Source organism: Chiloscyllium plagiosum, unplaced genomic scaffold (genome assembly GCF_037043375.1).
Source record: "Chiloscyllium plagiosum isolate Xiang-an unplaced genomic scaffold, Cpla_swu_hap1 HiC_scaffold_12, whole genome shotgun sequence".
NCBI classification, from domain to species: Eukaryota; Metazoa; Chordata; class Chondrichthyes; order Orectolobiformes; family Hemiscylliidae; genus Chiloscyllium; species Chiloscyllium plagiosum.
This window is the reverse complement of record NW_028270150.1, coordinates 85,702,584-85,721,805: the sequence shown is the minus strand read 5'-3', so window position 1 is coordinate 85,721,805 and position 19,222 is coordinate 85,702,584. Positions and strand designations below refer to the sequence as shown.

The 19,222-nt window shown below is 43.0% G+C and overlaps 1 protein-coding gene across 1 annotated transcript; it reads right to left on the bottom strand.

Annotated features, from left to right (window-relative positions):
• Window positions 1–10,605: 10,605 nt before the first annotated feature.
• c9h13orf42 (chromosome 9 C13orf42 homolog) lies at window positions 10,606–11,031 on the bottom strand. Its single transcript, XM_087992314.1, has one exon. It carries the CDS (start codon window positions 11,029–11,031, stop codon window positions 10,606–10,608), a length of 426 nt encoding a protein of 141 aa, XP_087848440.1.
• Between the last annotated feature and the right edge of the window lie 8,191 nt (window positions 11,032–19,222).

Here is a 19,222-nt window from a genome sequence, read left to right as displayed (position 1 = left end):
TGTGCTGTACTGTTCTACGTTCCTGTACTGTACTGTTCAATGTTCCTGTGCTGTGCTGTTCTACGTTCCTGTGCTATACTGTTCTACGTTCCTGTGATGTATTGTTCTACAGTTCCTGTGCTGTACTGTTCTTGGTTCCTATGCTGTACTGCTCTACATTCCTGTGCTGTACTGTTCTACATTCCTGTGCTGTACTGTTCTACGTTCCTGTGCTGAACTGTTCTACGTTCCTGTACTGTACTGTTCTACGTTCCTGTGCTGTACTGTTCTATGTTCCTGTGCTGTACTGTTCTACATTCCTGTGCTGTGCTGTTCTACGTTCCTGTGCTGTACTGTTCTACGTTCCTGTGCTGTACTGTTCTACATTCCTGTGCTGTGCTGTTCTACGTTCCTGTGCTGTACTGTTCTACGTTCCTGTGATGTTTTGTACTTCAGTTCCTGTGATGTACTGTTCAATGTTCCTGTGCTGTACTGTTCTACGTTCCTGTGCAGTACTATTCTACGTTCCTGTGCTGTACTGTTCTACGTTCCTGTGCAGTACTATTCTACGTTCCTGTGCTGTACTGTTCTACATTCCTGTGCTGTACTGTGTTCCTGTGCTGTACTGTACTATGTTCCTGTGCTGTACTGTTCTACGTTCCTGTGCTGTAGTGATCTACGTTTCTGTGCTGTACTGTTCTACGTTCCTGTGCTGTACTGTTCTACGTTCCTGTGCTGTAGTGATCTACGTTCCTGTGCTGTACTGTTCTACGTTCCGGTACTGTACTGTTCAATGTTCCTGTGTTGTGCTGTTCTACATTCCTGTGATGTACTGTTCTACGTTCCTGTGATGTATTGTTCTACCGTTCCTATGCTGTACTGTTCAATGTTCCTGTGCTGTACTGTTCTACGTTCCTGTGCGGTACTGTTCTATGTTTCTGTGCTGTACTGTTCTATGTTCCTGTGCTGTACTGTTCTACGTTCCTGTGCTGTACTGTTCTACGTTCCTGTGATGTTTTGTTCTACAGTTCCTGTGCTGTACTGTTCTAGGTTCCTGTGCTGTACTGTTCTACATTCCTGTGCTGTACTGTTCTACGTTCCTGTGCTGTACTGTTCTAGGTTCCTGTGCTGTAATGTTCTACGTTCCTGTGCTGTATTATTCAATGTTCCTGTGCTGTACTTTTCTATGGTCCTGTGCTGTACTATTCGACGTTCCTGTCCAGTACTATTCTACATTCCTGTGCTGAACTGTTCTATGTTCCTGTGCTGTACTGTTCTAAGTTCCTGTACTGTACTGTTAAACGTTCCTGTGCTGTACTGTTCTACGTTCCTGTGCTGTACTGTTCTACGTTCCTGTGCTGTACTCTTCTACGTTCCTGTGATGTTTTGTTCTGCAGTTCCTGTGATGTACTGTTCTACATTCCTGTCCAGTACTATTCGACATTCCTGTGCTGTGCTGTTCTACGTTCCTGTGCTGAACTGTTCAATGTTCCTGTGCTGTACTGTTCTACGTTCCTGTGCTGTACTGTGTACCTGTGCTGTACTGTTCTACGTTCCTGTGCTGTACTGTTCTACGTTCCTGTGATGTATTGTTCTACCGTTCCTGTGATGTACTTTTCAATGTTCCTGTGCTGTACTGTTCTACGTTCCTGTGCGGTACTGTTCTATGTTCCTGTGCTGTACTGTTCTATGTTCCTGTGCTGTACTGTTCTACATTCCTGTGCTGTACTGTTCTACATTCCTGTGCTGAACTGTTCTACGTTCCTTTACTGTACTGTTCTACGTTCCTGTGGTGTACTGTTCTATGTTCCTGTGCTGTACTGTTCTACATTCCTGTGCTGTGCTGTTCTACATTCCTGTGCTGTACTGTTCTACGTTCCTGTGATGTTTTGTACTTCAGTTCCTGTGATGTACTGTTCCATGTTCCTGTGCTGTACTGTTCTACATTCCTGTGCTGTGCTGTTCTACGTTCCTGTGCTGTACTGTTCTACGTTCCTCGGCTGAACTGTTCTACGTTCCTGTACTGTACTGTTCTACGTTCCTGTGCTGTACTGTTCTATGTTCCTGTGCTGTACTGTTCTACATTCCTGTGCTGTGCTGTTCTACGTTCCTGTGCTGTACTGTTCTACGTTCCTGTGATGTTTTGTACTTCAGTTCCTGTGATGTACTGTTCAATGTTCCTGTGCTGTACTGTTCTACCTTCCTGTGCAGTACTATTCTACGTTCCTGTGCTGTACTGTTCTACGTTCCTGTGCAGTACTATTCTACGTTCCTGTGCTGTACTGTTCTACATTCCTGTGCTGTACTGTGTTCCTGTGCTGTACTGTACTATGTTCCTGTGCTGTACTGTTCTACGTTCCTGTGCTGTACTGTTCTATGTTCCTGTGCTGTATTGTTCTACATTCCTGTGCTGTACTGTTCTATGTTCCTGTGCTGTCCTGTTCTACGTTCCTGTGCTGTGGTGATCTACGTTCCTGTGCTGTACTGTTCTACGTTCCTGTGCTGTACTGTTCTACGTTCCTGTGCTGTAGTGATCTACGTTCCTGTGCTGTACTGTTCTACGTTCCGGTACTGTACTGTTCAATGTTCCTGTGTTGTGCTGTTCTACATTCCTGTGATGTACTGTTCTACGTTCCTGTGATGTATTGTTCTACCGTTCCTATGCTGTACTGTTCAATGTTCCTGTGCTGTACTGTTCTACGTTCCTGTGCGGTACTGTTCTATGTTTCTGTGCTGTACTGTTCTATGTTCCTGTGCTGTACTGTTCTACGTTCCTGTGCTGTACTGTTCTACGTTCCTGTGATGTTTTGTTCTACAGTTCCTGTGCTGTACTGTTCTAGGTTCCTGTGCTGTACTGTTCTACATTCCTGTGCTGTACTGTTCTACGTTCCTGTGCTGTACTGTTCTAGGTTCCTGTGCTGTAATGTTCTACGTTCCTGTGCTGTATTATTCAATGTTCCTGTGCTGTACTGTTCTATGGTCCTGTGCTGTACTATTCAACGTTCCTGTCCAGTACTATTCTACATTCCTGTGCTGAACTGTTCTATGTTCCTGTGCTGTACTGTTCTACGTTCCTGTACTGTACTGTTAAACGTTCCTGTGCTGTACTGTTCTACGTTCCTGTGCTGTACTGTTCTACGTTCCTGTGCTGTACTGTTCTACCTTCCTGTGATGTTTTGTTCTGCAGTTCCTGTGATGTACTGATCAATGTTCCTGTGCTGTACTGTTCTACGTTCCTGTCCAGTACTATTCGACATTCCTGTGCTGTGCTGTTCTACGTTCCTGTGCTGAACTGTTCAATGTTCCTGTGCTGTACTGTTCTACGTTCCTGTGCTGTACTGTGTTCCTGTGCTGTACTGTTCTACGTTCCTGTGCTGTACTGTTCTACATTCCTGTGCTGTACTGTTCCATGTTCCTGTGCTGTACTGTTCTATGTTCCTGTGCTGTACTGTTCTATGTTCCTGTGCTGTACTGTTCTACATTCCTGTGCTGTACTGTTCCATGTTCCTGTGCTGTACTGTTCTATGTTCCTGTGCTGTACTGTTCTACATTCCTGTGCTATACTGTTCTACGTTCCTGTGCTGTTCTATTCTGTGTTCCAGTGCTGTACTGTTCTTTGTTCCGGTACTGTACTGTTCTACGTTCCTGTGATGTATTGTTCTACCGTTCCTGTGATGTACTTTTCAATGTTCCTGTGCTGTACTGTTCTACGTTCCTGTGCGGTACTGTTCTATGTTCCTGTGCTGTACTGTTCTATGTTCCTGTGCTGTACTCTTCTACGTTCCTGTGCTGAACTGTTCAATGTTCCTGTGCTGTGTTGTTCTACGTTCCTGTGCTGTACTGTTCTACGTTCCGTGATGTATTGTTCTACAGTTCTTGTGATGTACTATTCTACGTTCCTGTGCTGTACTGTTCTATGTTCCTGTGCTGTACTGTTCTATGTTCCTGTGCTGTAATGTTCTGTGTTCCTGTGCTGTTATATTCGATGTTCCTGTGCTGTACTGTTCAATGTTCCTGTGCTGTACTGTTCTACGTTCCTGTACTGTACTGTTAAACGTTCCTGTGCTGTACTGTTCTACGTTCCTGTGCTGTACTGTTCTACGTTCCTGTGATGTTTTGTTCTGCAGTTCCTGTGATGTACTGATCAATGTTCCTGTGCTGTACTGTTCTACGTTCCTGTCCAGTACTATTCGACATTCCTGTGCTGTACTGTTCTACGTTCCTGTGCTGTACTGTTCTATGTTCCTGTGCTGTATTGTTCTATGTTCCTGTGCTGTACCGTTCTATGTTCCTGTGCTGTATGGTTCAATGTTCCTGTGCTTAACTGTTCAATGTTCCTGTGCTGCACTGTTCTACGTTCCTGTGCTGTACTGTTCTACATTCCTGTGCTGTACTGTTCTAGGTTCCTGTGCTATACTGTTCTACGTTCCTGTGCTGTACTATTCAATGTTCCTGTGCTGTACTGTTCTATGGTCCTGTGCTGTACTATTCTACGTTCCTGTGCTGTACTGTTCTACATTCCTGTACTGTACAGTCCTATGTTCCTGTGCTGTACTGTTCTACGTTCCTGTGCTGTACTATTCTGTGTTCCTGTGTTGTACTGTTATACGTTCCTGTGCTGTACGGTTCTGTGTTCCTGTGCTGTACTGTTCTACGTTCCTATGCGGTACTGTTCTATGTTCCTGTGCTGTACTTTTCTACGTTCCTGTGCTGAAATGTTCTACGTTCCTGTACTGTACTGTTCTATGTTCCTGTGCTGTACTGTTCTATGTTCCTGTGCTGTACTGTTCTACGTTCCTGTGCTGTACTGTTCTACGTTCCTGTGCTGTACTGTTCTACGTTCCTGTGATGTTTTGTTCTACCGTTCCTTTGATGTACTGTTCAATGTTCCTGTGCTGTACTGTTCTACGTTCCTGTGCTGAACTGTTCAATGTTCCTGTGCTGTTCTGTTCTACGTTCCTGTGCTGTACTGTGTTCCTGTGCTGTACTGTACTATGTTCCTGTGCTGTACTGTTCTACGTTCCTGTGCTGTACTGTTCTAAATTCCTGTGCTGTACTGTTCTATGTTCCTGTGCTGTACTGTTCTACGTTCCTGTGCTGTTCTATTCTGTGTTCCTGTGCTGTACTGTTCTTCGTTCCTGCGCTGTAGTGATCTACGTTCCTGTGCTGTACTGTTCTACGTTCCTGTGCGGTACTGTTCTATGTTCCTGTGCTGTACAGTTCTATGTTTTTGTGCTGTACTGTTCTACGTTCCTGTACTGTACTGATCTACGTTCCTGTGCTGTACTGTTCTACGTTCCTGTGCGGTGCTGTTCTACGTTCCTGTGATGTATTGTTCTACAGTTCCTGTGATGTTCTGTTCAATGTTCCTGTGCTGTACTGTTCTACGTTCCTGTGCTCAACTGTTCAATGTTCCTGTGCTGTACTATGTTCCTGTGCTGTACTGTACTATGTTCCTGTGCTGTACTGTTCTACGTGCCTGTGCTGTACTGTTCTATGTTTTTGTGCTGTACTGTTCTACGTTCCTGTGCTGTTGTGTTCGATGTTCCTGTGCTGTACTGTTCTACATTCCTGTGCTGTATTATTCTGTGTTCCTGTGTTGTACTGTTCTACGTTCCTGTGCTGTTCTATTCTGTGTTCCTGTGCTGTACTGAACTATGTTCCTGTGCTGTACAGTTCTACGTTCCTGTGCTGTACTGTTCTACGTTCCTGTGCGGTACTGTTCTACGTTCCTGTGCTGTACTCTTCTACGTTCCTGTGCTGAACTGTTCAATGTTCCTGTGCTGTACTATGTTCCTGTGCTGTACTGTACTATGTTCCTGTGCTGTACTGTTCTACGTGCCTGTGCTGTACTGTTCTATGTTTTTGTGCTGTACTGTTCTACGTTCCTGTGCTGTTGTGTTCGGTGTTCCTGTGCTGTACTGTTCTACATTCCTGTGCTGTACTATTCTGTGTTCCTGTGTTGTACTGTTCTACGTTCCTGTGCTGTACTGTTCTATGTTCCTGTGCTGTACTGTTCTACGTTCCTGTGCTGTACTGTACTATGTTCCTATGCTGTACTGTTCTACGTTCCTGTGCTGTACTGTTCTACGTTCCTGTGCGGTACTGTTCTACGTTCCTGTGCTGTACTCTTCTACGTTCCTGTGCTGAACTGTTCGACGTTCCTGTGCTGTACTGTTCAATGTTCCTGTGCTGTGCTGTTCTACGTTCCTGTGCTGTACTGTTCTATGTTCCTGTGCTGTACTATGTTCCTGTGATGTACTGTTCTACGTTCCTGTGCTATACTGTTCTATGTTCCTGTGCTATACTGTTCTATGTTCCTGTGCTGTACTGTTCTACGTTCCTGTGCTGTACTATTCTGTGTTCCGGTACTGTACTGTTCAATGTTCCTGTGTTGTGCTGTTCTACGTTCCTGTGATGTACTGTTCAACGTTCCTGTGATGTATTGTTCTACATTCCTGTGCTGTACTGTACTATGTTCCTGTGCTGTACTGTTCGACGTTCCTGTGCTGTACTGTTCAATGTTCCTGTGCTGTGTTGTTCTACGTTCCTGTGCTGTACTGTTCTACGTTCCTGTGATGTATTGTTCTACAGTTCCTGTGATGTACTGTTCAATGTTCCTGTGCTGTACTGTTCTACATTCCTGTGCGGTACTGTTCTACGTTCTGTGCTGTACCGGTCTACATTCCTGTGCTGTACTGTTCAATGTTCCTGTGCTGTACTGTTCTACGTTCCTGAGCTGTGCTCTGTTCCTGTGCTGTACTGTACTACGTTCCTGTGCTGTACTGTTCTACGTTCCTGTGCTGTACTATTTTGTGTTGCTGTGTTGTACTGTTCTCCGTTCCTGTGCTGTACTGTTCTATGTTCCTGTGCTGTACCATTCTATGTTCCTGTGCTGTACTGTTCTACGTTCATGTGCTGTACTCTTCTGCGTTCCTGTGCTGTACTGTTCTATGTTCCTGTGCTGTACTGTTCTACGTTCCTGTGCTGTACTATTTTGTGTTCCTGTGCTGTACTATTCTATGTTCCTGTGCTGTACTGTTGTACGTACCTGTGCTGTACTGTTCTACATTGCTATGCTGTACTGTTCAATGTTCCTGTGCTGTACTGTTCTACATTCCTGTTCTGTACTGTTCTATGTTCCTGTGCTGTACTGCTCTACGTTCCTGTGCTGTATTGTTCTGTGTTCGTGTGCTGTACTGTTCTATGTTCCTGTGCTGTACTGTTCTACGTTCCTGTGCTATACTGTTGAATGTTCCTGTGGTGTAAGGTTCTATATTCTATGTTAAAGGTCTTACCATCTCCCAATGCCACACCTGTAGCCAGCGAGGATTAGAAAGTTATAGGTGGAGCCGGACAATTTTCTTCTTCATTTTTCTTACCCGTCTAGGATGCACTTCATTCAGGGTTTCTAAAATACTAAGCCAATTAATATTTCCTCTGTTAACAAATTTGTCCTGTCCAATATTTCACTCCTGCTCCTTTACTGCAATGTCTGCACTGGCCCTCCCTTTTGTGATGTAATGTACTCATTGGTTGTGGTTTGGCTTCACTACTAAATGCTATTTGGATGTCTCACTGGGTAACCTGTGACCTGATATATGTTAGAAAGGTTTCCTCTATCTCAGAGTAACTATGGTGGGGCTGTGGTAGATTTCTTATAAAATACCCCTCTGATTTACACTGTAAATTTTTTTTACATTACATTACAGTGTGGAAACACGCCCTTCGGCCCAACAAGTCCACACCGACCCACCGAAGGGCAACCCACTCATACCCCTACATTTACCCCTTACCTAACACTACAGGCAATTTAGCATGGCCAATTCACCTGACCTGCACATCTTTGGACTGTGGGAGGAAACCGGAGCACCCGGAGGAAACCCACGCAGACACGGGGAGAACGTGCAAGCTCCACACAGTCAGTCACCTGAGGCGGGAATTGCCGCCCACAGTAATGCACACTATACTGTGTGATAGTACATCTCTTTCTGGTACAGCATGTTCCTTCTCTCTTCTCAGACTCCAGTACATGTCATTGTGACATTACAATGGCATTACCCTACTGTGATTAAGATATTAAGGATATCTTGCCCATATCTTCTACTTGCACACATAACCTTCTTGGCCACTATTCAATCTTATTCTTTCCTTCGTTTGCTTTTTGAGCTTATGTATTTATAAAGCAGAGGAAAGACAGAGCGTTTTTCAGACTGCATGAAGATTTGCAGCGGAGGTCTCCAGAGGTTGATATTGGAATCCTTACTTTTCCTGATGCATATATAAATTATCTAGATCCTGGTGTACAAAGGACAATTCATAATTTGTAGATGACGTGAAATTTGGGAGAACTGTAAACTTAATGGGGAGGATGGTGTAGAACTTCAAAAGGACATTGACATGTTAATGGAGTGGGCAGATAAGTGGTATTTGAAGTTCAAAGCAGAGAACTATGACCAGGTACACTTTGGTGCAAAGAACATGGACAAACAGGATAAACTAAAGGGTACTGATCTAAAAGGCAGGCAGGAACAGAGAGACCAGGGTGTATATGTGCAAACATCATTAAAGGTTGGGTTCAGGAGCGGTTGGCGAGGATGTTGCCCGGTATGGAAGGTGTGAGTTCAAAAGAAAGGCTGGACATGCTGGGACTTCTTTCACTGGAGTGTCGGAGGTTGAAAGGCAACGTTATAGAAGTTTATAAAATCATGAGTGGTATAGATAGAGGCAATGGTAGTTGTCTTTTTCCTAGAATGGGGGAATTTCAAGACCACGCGGCACATTTTTAAGGTGAGAGCAAAGAGATTTAAAAAAGACTTGGGGGATAATGTTTTACATAAAGGGTGGCTTGCTTGAGCATTGAACTTCGTGAGGAAGTGATGGATGTGGGTACAATTACAATGTTTAAAAGACATTTAGATAAGTTCATGATTTTGAAAGGTTTGAAGGGATATAGGCCAGGAGCAGGCGGATGGGACTAGTTTAGTTTGAGATTATGTTCAGCATGGACTGGTTGGGCCAAAGGGTCTGTTTCCATGCTGAACATAATCTCTATGACAGGTAGAGAGAGCTATTAATCAAGCATACAGCATTCTGAACTTCATTAATAGGGGCATAGAGTACAGGAGCAAGCAGGTTATGGTGAACTTATATAAGACACTGGTGAGACCTCAGCTGCTAAATTGTGAACAGTTTCAGGCATCGCACTATGGGAAAGGTGGGAATGCAATGGAGAGAGTATGGAAGCAGTTTGTGAGAAGCGTTCCAGCAATGAGGAGAGAGTTGAGAAGTTGGGGTTGTTTTCCTTGGAGAGAAGAGAACTAAGAGGAGATTTGATGAAACTTTTCAAAATTGTTCTATCTACATGCCACCTTTCATGACTTTTACACACAGGCACCCAGGTCTCTCTGCTGGACAGAGTGCTGGACAGACTGGCTAAGGAGAAATTGATCCCACTCATAAATAGTACCAGAGAACACAGTTTTAACTCTGGTCCACAACCCTTGCTCAGTCTCCTTTGGAACTGGTCCTGGATTCTGAACAGTCTCCTCCTCTACCTCTGTCAAAAGTTCAAAACAAAAATCTATTTTCCAATACCTTTCAGTTTTAAAGAAGAATCATAGTAGACTTGAAACATCAACTCCATCTCTCTCACCACAGGAGCTGCCAGACCTGCTGAGTTTCACCAGCATTTGCTGTTTTCAATTCAGGTTTCCGCAGTATTTTGCCTTTATATGATTCACTACCATTATATGATTCACTACCATCTCCACTTGAGGTAAAGACCAGCATTTTAACTAGCTCAGGATATCCCAAACCACTTTAGAGCCAACTCTGCTTTTGATAATCATAGTAGTCTGTAGGAGAGAAATGTGGCAGCTAGTTATGTACAGCAAGCTCCCACATTGAGCAATGGTTGGATGGTCTGTTTCACTCAACTGGGAAAAATCCCAGCCTCTTCGAATAGTGTCACAGAGTTAGTTACATTCAGTTGTTTGCAAATCATCAAAAATTCATGTAGAAAGAGCAAGATGATATTAAAGGGCAGCTTTCAGAGTTATTATCCATTATCATAACTGTCAACACCAGGGATGGAAACATGAGATAAAAACTTGCTTCCACACTCTCTCCAATGCATTCCCATCCTTCCCATAGTGTGGTGCCTGAAACTGATCACAATTCACCAGCTGAGGTCTAACAAGTGTCTTATATAAATTCATCATAGCCTCCCTGCTCCTGTACTCTATGGTCCTGTTAATGAAGCGCAGAATATTGTATGCTTTATTAATAGCTCGTTCTATCTACATGCCACCTTTCATGACTTTTACACACATGCACCCAGGTCTCTCTGCTCTTGCATGCCTTTTACATCAATAGTACTGGAGGAATTCAGCAGATCAGGCAGCATTTGTAGAGAGAGAAATGGAATCAACATTTCAAATCCAATGTGACTGTTCCAAATAAGAGATGCAGTCAGACCCATTGAATTTCTCTAGCATTCCCTGTTTTTATTTAGATTTCTAAAATGCACAGTATTTTCCTTTTATTTGAGATGGAAATATGAAGTAGACTCCTGGGATTCCATTAGTTATTGGAAATTTAATCGTTATTCAGGAAGGAAGAATTTTAAACACTTGCCTTGGAGGTGTGTTTGGAAGCTGTCCCTTTCTTGTTAGATTTGCAAGGCTTTGTTGATGCAGAGCACGGATCTGGGCCATTCTCCTTACACTTGTTGAGGTTACTGACAGACTGGTATTGTTTGCGCAGGAATATCAGATCCTGTAGGTACTGGAGACAGTCTTGTGTCCTTGACAACATCCAGACCGGATCTTCAGCCGTGATGTTGTAGAGAGTGGAGTGCACATTTACATCACTCTTGCTCCGTTTCAGAGAACTACCCAGGTTCTGGTGACATTCCCCCATCAGGTAGAGGGAGGTACTGCGGACCAACCTGATCTCACACTCTTCTCTCTGCCACTCCTCATTTCCTCCGGGCTCAATCAGTTTTCTCTCCTCATGGGGACGAAACATGGAGTTCAGCTTCTTCAACATGACCCTCCTGCAGTGTCTCTATCCACCTGAGTCAACAAACCACAGAGCTGCTAAGAGTCAGTGGCTCACAAACTTGAGAGGCAGGAGCTTAGGTGGCACTCATCGAGAGGTTCATCGTTTCAACAGCACCATGGAGAAAGAGGCTTCTTTCACACTCCTAATGTGTGCAGCGGTTGGCCCATTGGTTAAAAACCCATCTGTTCGAAAATTCTTCTTTCAGCTCAATCCACGATTGGTCACAGATGTTTAGCCATGATCACTGCACCAAAAGACCAGGTACTGACCAAGGTGCTGAAAGAACATGTGGGAAACACAGACCTTGAAGCAGCCCAGAATAAAAATGATGCTAACTAGTCCACAGCCCCCCCAACTCACAAGACACCCCACTCTGCATGTGTCAGGATCAATGTAGAAGACAGAAAAGTGACAGGGGCCAGTTGGTGCTCCAATAACAGGCTGAAGGGTTGTAATCTGATAGTATCTCCTTCCATGTCACACGAGTATTTAGGATCATGTGTCTCCCTGTCCCTCTGCAAACAAAAGTTTTACCTTCGCCGGCCAGTCAAATATCATTAATCCAAATAGTAGCAGTCAGGAGAAATGGAGGCACTGACAAGTTTTATGCTAAACAGCTCATATATCAATACTGACAAACAGAAGGTACAAAGTGGCACATTTTCTGCTGGATCAAGAATATTTAGGGGAAAGAAAACAACATTTTGCAGCAATTCTGGGAAGAAATAAGATGTGGCTGTGTTTTAGTTACATCAGCGCTGAACATGTCAAAGGAGCTGAAGTGCTAAATCATGAATGGGATGGGATAAGGTTACTGTGTACATGGACCTGTCTGTTTCTCCTTGCACAATGGGCTAGGTTTCATTTATTAAAACGGTTATATAGAAGAGTACAAAGCAGTAACAGAACTTTACTGTGAGCATTTAGTACTTTCCTGCTCCACTAGAAATACAAGATTAGATTTTAGGCAAAGAGAGCAGTTATTCTGAGCACAAAGAGTGAGAGTTTATTAAAGTGTATTCATGAGGATCTCTTCAACAATTGGTGGGTCAACACAAAGGGATTTTACAATGCAAAGTCACACCTACATTTGGCATTTGGTATAGTTGAGTTGAAAGATGAACATTGAACAAACACCAGACATCAATCTCTCCTCAGAGAAAAAAACTGTCATCCTAGCAATCAGTCTAGTGAAACCTCAGTGCACTTTCTTTTCGAGAAATATGTCAGGTCGAGTGCAAGTCCTAACAAGAATCTCTTAGGAACTCCACTGTAAATCTCCTTCAAATATGAAAAGTTCCCATTCACTATTACTGTCTGCTTCCTATCAAAGAGTTATAGTCATAGAGTCAGCAGTTCAGAAAAGACTCTTTGGACCACTGGGTTGCACCAGTAACAAACAAGGACCTAACTGATCTAATCCCATTTTCTAGCACTTGGTTCCATAGCCTTGCGGCATCACAAGTGCACATCTAAATACTTCTTTAATGTTCTGAGCGTTTCTGCCTCTACCACCTTTATAAGTTGTGAGTTCTGGATTCCCACCACCCTCTGAGTGAAACCAAATTTTCTCACATCCCTCTAAACCTCCTCTATAATCCATGCCCCCAGTCATTAATCCCTCTACCAAGGGGAAAGTTTCCTTCCTGTCAATCCTATCCAGACCCCTCGTAATTTTATATATCTCAATCATGTCCCCACCCAGTCTCCTCTGCTCCAAGGAAAGCAACCCCAGTTCTCCCAATCTCTCTTCGTAAATAAAAACTCTTCAGAATGAGAACCATCATGGTCAATCTCCTTTTCATCCTCTCCAGTGCAATCACATCCCTCCAATAATGTGGATTCCAGAACTACACACAGTCATATAGCTGTGTGCCAACCAGCTTTTTATACAGTTCCAGCATAACCTCCCTGGTTGTAAATTCTCAACTAATAAAGACATGTATTCCAAATGGCTTCTTAACCACTTCATCTGTTTGTCTCTCAAGGGACTGATGCACATGCACACCAAGGTCCTTCCTATCCTCGGTGTTTCCTAGGGTCCCACCATTCATTATGTTTTCCCTTACCTTGTTTGTCCTGCCCATGTGCATTACCTCACATTTATCCAGAGCAAATTCTATTTGCTTCTGATCAGCCTATCAGACCAGCCTGTCTCTTTCCTCTTGTACTCTAAAACTATCCTCCTTACTAATTACCACTGCACCATTTTTTTAATCATCTGTGATCAACTCTCTGACATTCAAGTCTAAATCACTTATATAGACCAGAAACATCAAAGGCCCCAACGCTGATTGCAGTGGAACCCTAGTGGACATAGATTTCCAGTCCATCATCCTCTGCTTCCTACCTCTCAGCCAATTCTGGATGCAATTAACCAAATGTTCTTGGATTCCATAGGTCCTTGCCTTCACTATCAGTCTCCCATGCGGACCCTTATCAAAAGACTTGTTGAAATCCAAGTAGACTATGTTAAATGCATCACCCTCATCTACACACCTCGTCGCCTCATTGGAAAATTTAATCAAGTTAGTCAGACATGACCTTCCCTTCATAAAACCATGCTGACTGTTCTTGATTACTCCCTGCCTCTCCAAGTGCAGAATAATTCTGTCCCTCAGAATTGCTTCCAACAATGTCTCCATCACTGAGGTTAGACTGGCCGATCTGTAGTTGCCTGAATTATCCCTGCTTATATAATGGTACCATACTGGGTGTCCTCCAGTCTTCTAGCATCTCTCCTGTGGCCAGGGAGGAATTAGAAATTATTGCGAGTACCCTTGTTATTTCTTAACAGTCTGAGATACAGTTCGCCTGGTATTGGAAATTTATCTAATTTTCAGATCAGTCCGAACCTCCTCTCTGCCTATGTTAATCTCTTTAACAATATCACAGTCCTGCTCCCTGATTTCTATATCCATATTGTCCCTCTCACTAGTGAACACCAAACACTCAATTAATTTTGTATGCATCATGATTAGATCACTTTTATTCCATGACCTCCAACTTTGCTCACAAGCCAGTTTATTTAAGTGCCTTTTGAAAGTCCATGTACACCACATCAAAAGGATTACCATCATCAACCCTCTCAGTTAATTCATCAAAATACTCCAGCAAGTTAATTAAACATGACTTTCCCTTAACAAATCCATGCTGGCTTCCCTTAAGCAATGTGCAATTGCCCAAACGTCTATTAATTTTGTCTCAAATTGTCACTTCCAGAAGCTTCCCTCTTTGCCATTTGTCCTCAGCAAATGGGGACAGTACATTTAACCTTCTCATTGATTTATAGGTGTGGCTTTGCTTTACTGCAGTGAGGCAGGGTGCTCAACTCTGGGAATTTGCTAAATGGGGAAATATTAAGAATTGCTGTCCTTCTAAAATCCAGTCAACTTTGTATTTCACATTTAATTTAACTGCAACAGTAATTATTATTTTCTTCTAATCTTTCAGTGAAAAGTAATTTCCTTGCCGAGAGGCAATTGTAGAATTAGTTAATTGCATAACTAGTAAGAACTGGTTCCCCACCGAGAAGCAACAGACTCAGATCACTGGAATCTCAGCTAATGTAAAAGTAGCCTCGCAAAGTAACATAAAGGTGAAGTTTCCAATTAAGAAAGGTAGAGTGATTAATTCCAGCAGTTTAGTAATTGGAGGAAGTTGGAGCAGTGTGGGAAGTATTGATATCTCATCTTCTGTTTAAAAAAGGAATGCTCCCAGAAAGAAAGCTGAAGAAAGTGAGAGCTGAGAGCAGAAGCCTTGCAGTATTAATCAGGAAAGCGGGTAAGTGATTGGTGAGTTTAAATGTGTTCCCTCTCTCTAAACTGGAACAGTGTTTTAGCCGATATTGCAGGTACAAATCATTCATTGAATGATAAAATATACAGTTAAACATGTACAGAAAACCTGATGAGTTTAATAAAATATAATAATGTTGGCAGGGCAGATGATGTATGTCAGAGCTGGTGAACACCTGTGTGATCCATGGCAACTACATTTGCAGTCTCTATAGCTCAAGGAGCTTCGGCCAAGCTTTGAAGAGCTGAAGGCTGAGCTTCCTACACTGCAATGTATCAGGGAGAAGGTGAGTTACCTGAACACTTTGTTTCAAGAGACAATCACACCCCTTAGGCTAGGTACTGCAGATTTATTATGTGGTCAGGAGAAGGAGGCTGTAATTCCAAGTAAGGTATGGGGACCCAACAGGTTTGATGTTTTTGCAATATTTGCAGGACAAGAGCAAGGGCTAAAGGGAGGATGGCCATGGAACTGTGATGTAGGGGCCATTCAGATAGGGGGAGTGGGGGGGCAATAAAAAGGCATGTAATTGTAGTGGAAGACAGTTTTGTTACCGAGATCAATATAGTTCTGGGATGCCACATGCATTAGTCCGAAGGAATTGTTGCCTATCCGGTATCAGGGACATTTCCTTAGGTGTGGAGAGGAACCTACAGAGGGAGCAGAAAGGTCTAGTCTTCATGATCCACACAGGTACCAATGATGTAAGAGTGAATATGAAAGAGTCTCTGCTCAGGGAGGATATGTAGTTGGGGGCTAAATTAAGAAAGCACAAAGGTAATAATCTCTGGGTTACCACCAAAGCCACATTCAAATTGTCATCGGATAAATAAACTCAGAGAGTTGAATGCATGGCTGTAAGGTTGGTGTGGGAAAAGTGGGTTTTGGTTTGTGGGCCTCTGGCATCAGTACTGCAGTAAGAGGGAGCTGCACTTTTGGGATTGCCCTCACCTTAATCATGTTGGGAACCAATGCTCCAGCAAATCAGATAAATAGGGCTGTAGTGGCAGTTTTAAACTAAATATGAATGGAGTAGGGGAGGAAGCCCTCATATGAGGGCAGATTTGAAAAGTTAAAGTTGATGGACAAGGCAGCATCATAGTGCATCAGCAAATAAAATCATATAGGGATTAATATTAAACAGGCAGGTTTAAATATTCTTTACCTGAATGTATGCAGCATTTATAACAAGGTGAATAAATTGCTGGCACAAATTGCTGCCACTGTGGGCGGCACGGTGGCTCAGTGGTTAGCACTGCTGCCTCACAGCGCCAGAGACCTGGGTTCAATTCCCGACTCAGGCGACTGACTGTGTGGAGTTTGCACATTCTCCCCATGTCTGCGTGGGTTTCTTCCAGGTGCTCCGGTTTCCTCCCACAGTCCAAAAATGTGCAGGTTAGGTGAATTGGCCACGCTAAATTGCCCGTAGTGTTAGGTGTAGGGGAATGGGTCTGGGTGGGTGCGCTTCGGCGGGTCAGTGTGGACTTGTTGGGCCGAAGGGCTTGTTTCCACACTGTAAGTAATCTAATCTAAATGAGTATGAAATGTTAGCCATTACAGATAGCCATTACATAGCTGCAAAGTGACCATGGCTGGATCGTGAACATTCCGGGGTATTTGACATCTCGGAATATGTTAGATATGTTAATAAAGGATGGGATCAGTGCAGCAGTGAGAAATTATCTTAGTTCAGAGGATCAAGGTGTAGAATCAGTTTTGCTTGTGGTAACTAGTGTGTCACCACGTTATTTAATATGGATTATCAATTAACAAATTTCATCATATGATTTAACGCCTGGGACTTCCATGGGCTGAAATTATTTTGGAAAGGGACAGAAAATGCTGATTTGAAATGGCCAAACATCACCCGACTCACACAAGTTGGCCAAATTCATTAAACCAATATGGAATACGCAAGTGACAATTCTGAACTAAAAATAACACTGTGTACCCAAGAGAATTAAACCAGTCAATCCCTGCCACATCCAGCACTCACCTCCTGTACCCAGGGGAAGATCCTCCTTTCCCATTGGATTTGCTCCATCCTGAGTTCTTTCACATGTTAGAGGTGAAACATGCCCAGACACAGTGAACTCAGCCCCCAAAATTTATCAACTGGTTGCTATTTGAAGAGGCTGTGGCAGAAGCAAAGGAGATGAATGTTTGACTATGGAACTGAAGTAAGCTAGAGAAGCTCACTCTCTCTCTCTTTCTCTCCTCGCCCCTGAAGAAGGAAGACCCAATCACCCAATGATAACTGGACTGGAAAAAATGTCAGGAAATCAACAACTTAAAAGTTAACTATAATATTCTCTGCTGTTGGCCATCAATTGTTTTAGGTTTAAAACCTTATAAAAACAGAAGGACCTGGGATTCAGGTAAATAATTCCTTGAAGTTGGCATCACAGGTGCTTAAAAAGGCATTTAGCATGCTTACCTTCATTGCTGAGTCCTTTCGCTATAGGAATTGAGATGTCATGTTGAGGTCATACAGGATGTTGGTAAGGCTTTATCTGGAATACTGTGTCCAGTTCTGGTCACCCCATTATAGGAAGGATATTATTAAAGCTAGACAGGGTTCAAAAGAAATTTACCAGGATGTTGCCGGGTATAGAAGGATTTAGTCATAAAGAAAGACTGGATTGGCTGGGATTTTTTCTCTGGATCATAGCAGGTTAATAGATTATAGATTTATAGATTAGATTACAGTGTGGAAACAGGCCCTTCAGCCCAACAAGTCCACACCGACCCGCTGAAGTGTAACCCACCCATACCCCTTACCTAACACTACGAGCAATTTAGCATGGCCAATTCACCTGACCTGCACATCTTTGGACTGTGGGAGGAAACCGGAGCACCCGGAGGAAACCCAAGCAGACACGGGGAGAACATGCAAACTCCACACAGTCAGTCGCCTGAGGTGGGAATTGAACCCGGGTCTCTGGCGCTGTGAGTCAGCAGTGCTAACCACTGTGCCACCATGCCGTTAAGAGGTGACCTTATAGAGGTTTATAAAATAATGATGGGTATGGTTAATGGTAGGTGTCTTTTCCTTAGGATGAGGAATTTCAAGACTAGGGGTCATATTTTTAAGGTGAGAGGAGAGAGATTTTAAAAAGATATGAGGGTTAAATGTTTTAAACAGGGTGGTTCACATGTGGAATGAACTTTGTAAGGAAGTGTTGGATGTAGATATAGTTACCGCATTTGAAAGATAAGTTCATGAATAGGAAAGGTTTGGAGGGAAATAGGCCAAACGCAGGCAGGTGGGACTAGTTTAGTGGGATCATGGTCAGCCTGGACTGGTTGGAACGAAGATATATGACTAAGACTCTATGATAGTCAAAGGATTCTAGCCTGTACTTTTATTTTTCTCTGTTTTGTAAGGCACCCTATCGAGCTGATGGGTTGGAAGTGGACTCTGATTAATAGTGGTGTGGATTCTATCAGTCAGAGTCTACTTGCCAGTCAAGCAACACTCTCTTCATATACAGCATAAAATGCTGCTGTCTCTTTACTTTGGTATTTCTTGCAAATTGTCCTGATGTGTGCAAGACAAAAAGGTGTTTCAAAATGTATTGTTTCTCCAATATTACAAGAATTTAGTGAATTTTGACTTAGTGCATAATATCCATAATATTTCATTGATTGCTAAAATATCCTACTTGATTGCTCAACATACAGATCTAGAAAATTACCTTGAATTCATTCCATCAACTCTTCCTCCACAGTGTTCTTCTTTGGTTAGTTCTCTTCCCAGATCAGTGGCCCATGGTATGTGAGGCAGATAAAGCAGACTCATGCCTGTTCCCATGGCTACTTATTCTGGAATAGGTCACCAGCCTGTTGCCAAAGGCTGAAGACTGAAGGGCACCACTCTGCATCAAACATGGCTGGCTAGGAGACTCTCCTGTTCTTGCTGCCTATTGGAAGTGTTCCTGAAGGAGTTACAGATTGATATTCAATCCTGTTGGCCATATTGTGAATGCATCTTCCGTGGCTATGGGAGTGGGACTCACACCCAGAGCTTCTGCATGTACCAGTGTGCCTCAAGATCCCACCATAGCTCTTTGGATTGATATGGACAGCTTCTAATTGGAGATGATTTAAACAGATTCTATTTCTAATAAATGGACCTATGTGGACTTAAAATAAGGAAGTCAGTAAATTATGCATAAGTTGAGAAAAAGGCTACTTGGAAAGATCTATCATTAAGCTAGCCCCTTTCATGGTGTGGGACATTCCTGAAGCAGGGATGATTTTTAAAATTGATCTTTACTTTGGAGCATAGTATCTACTGTAAGATAAAATAAATTCCTATATAGTCATAAAACAAGATTCCAAAAGCAGCAATGAAAAGGATGACTAATTTTGGCGA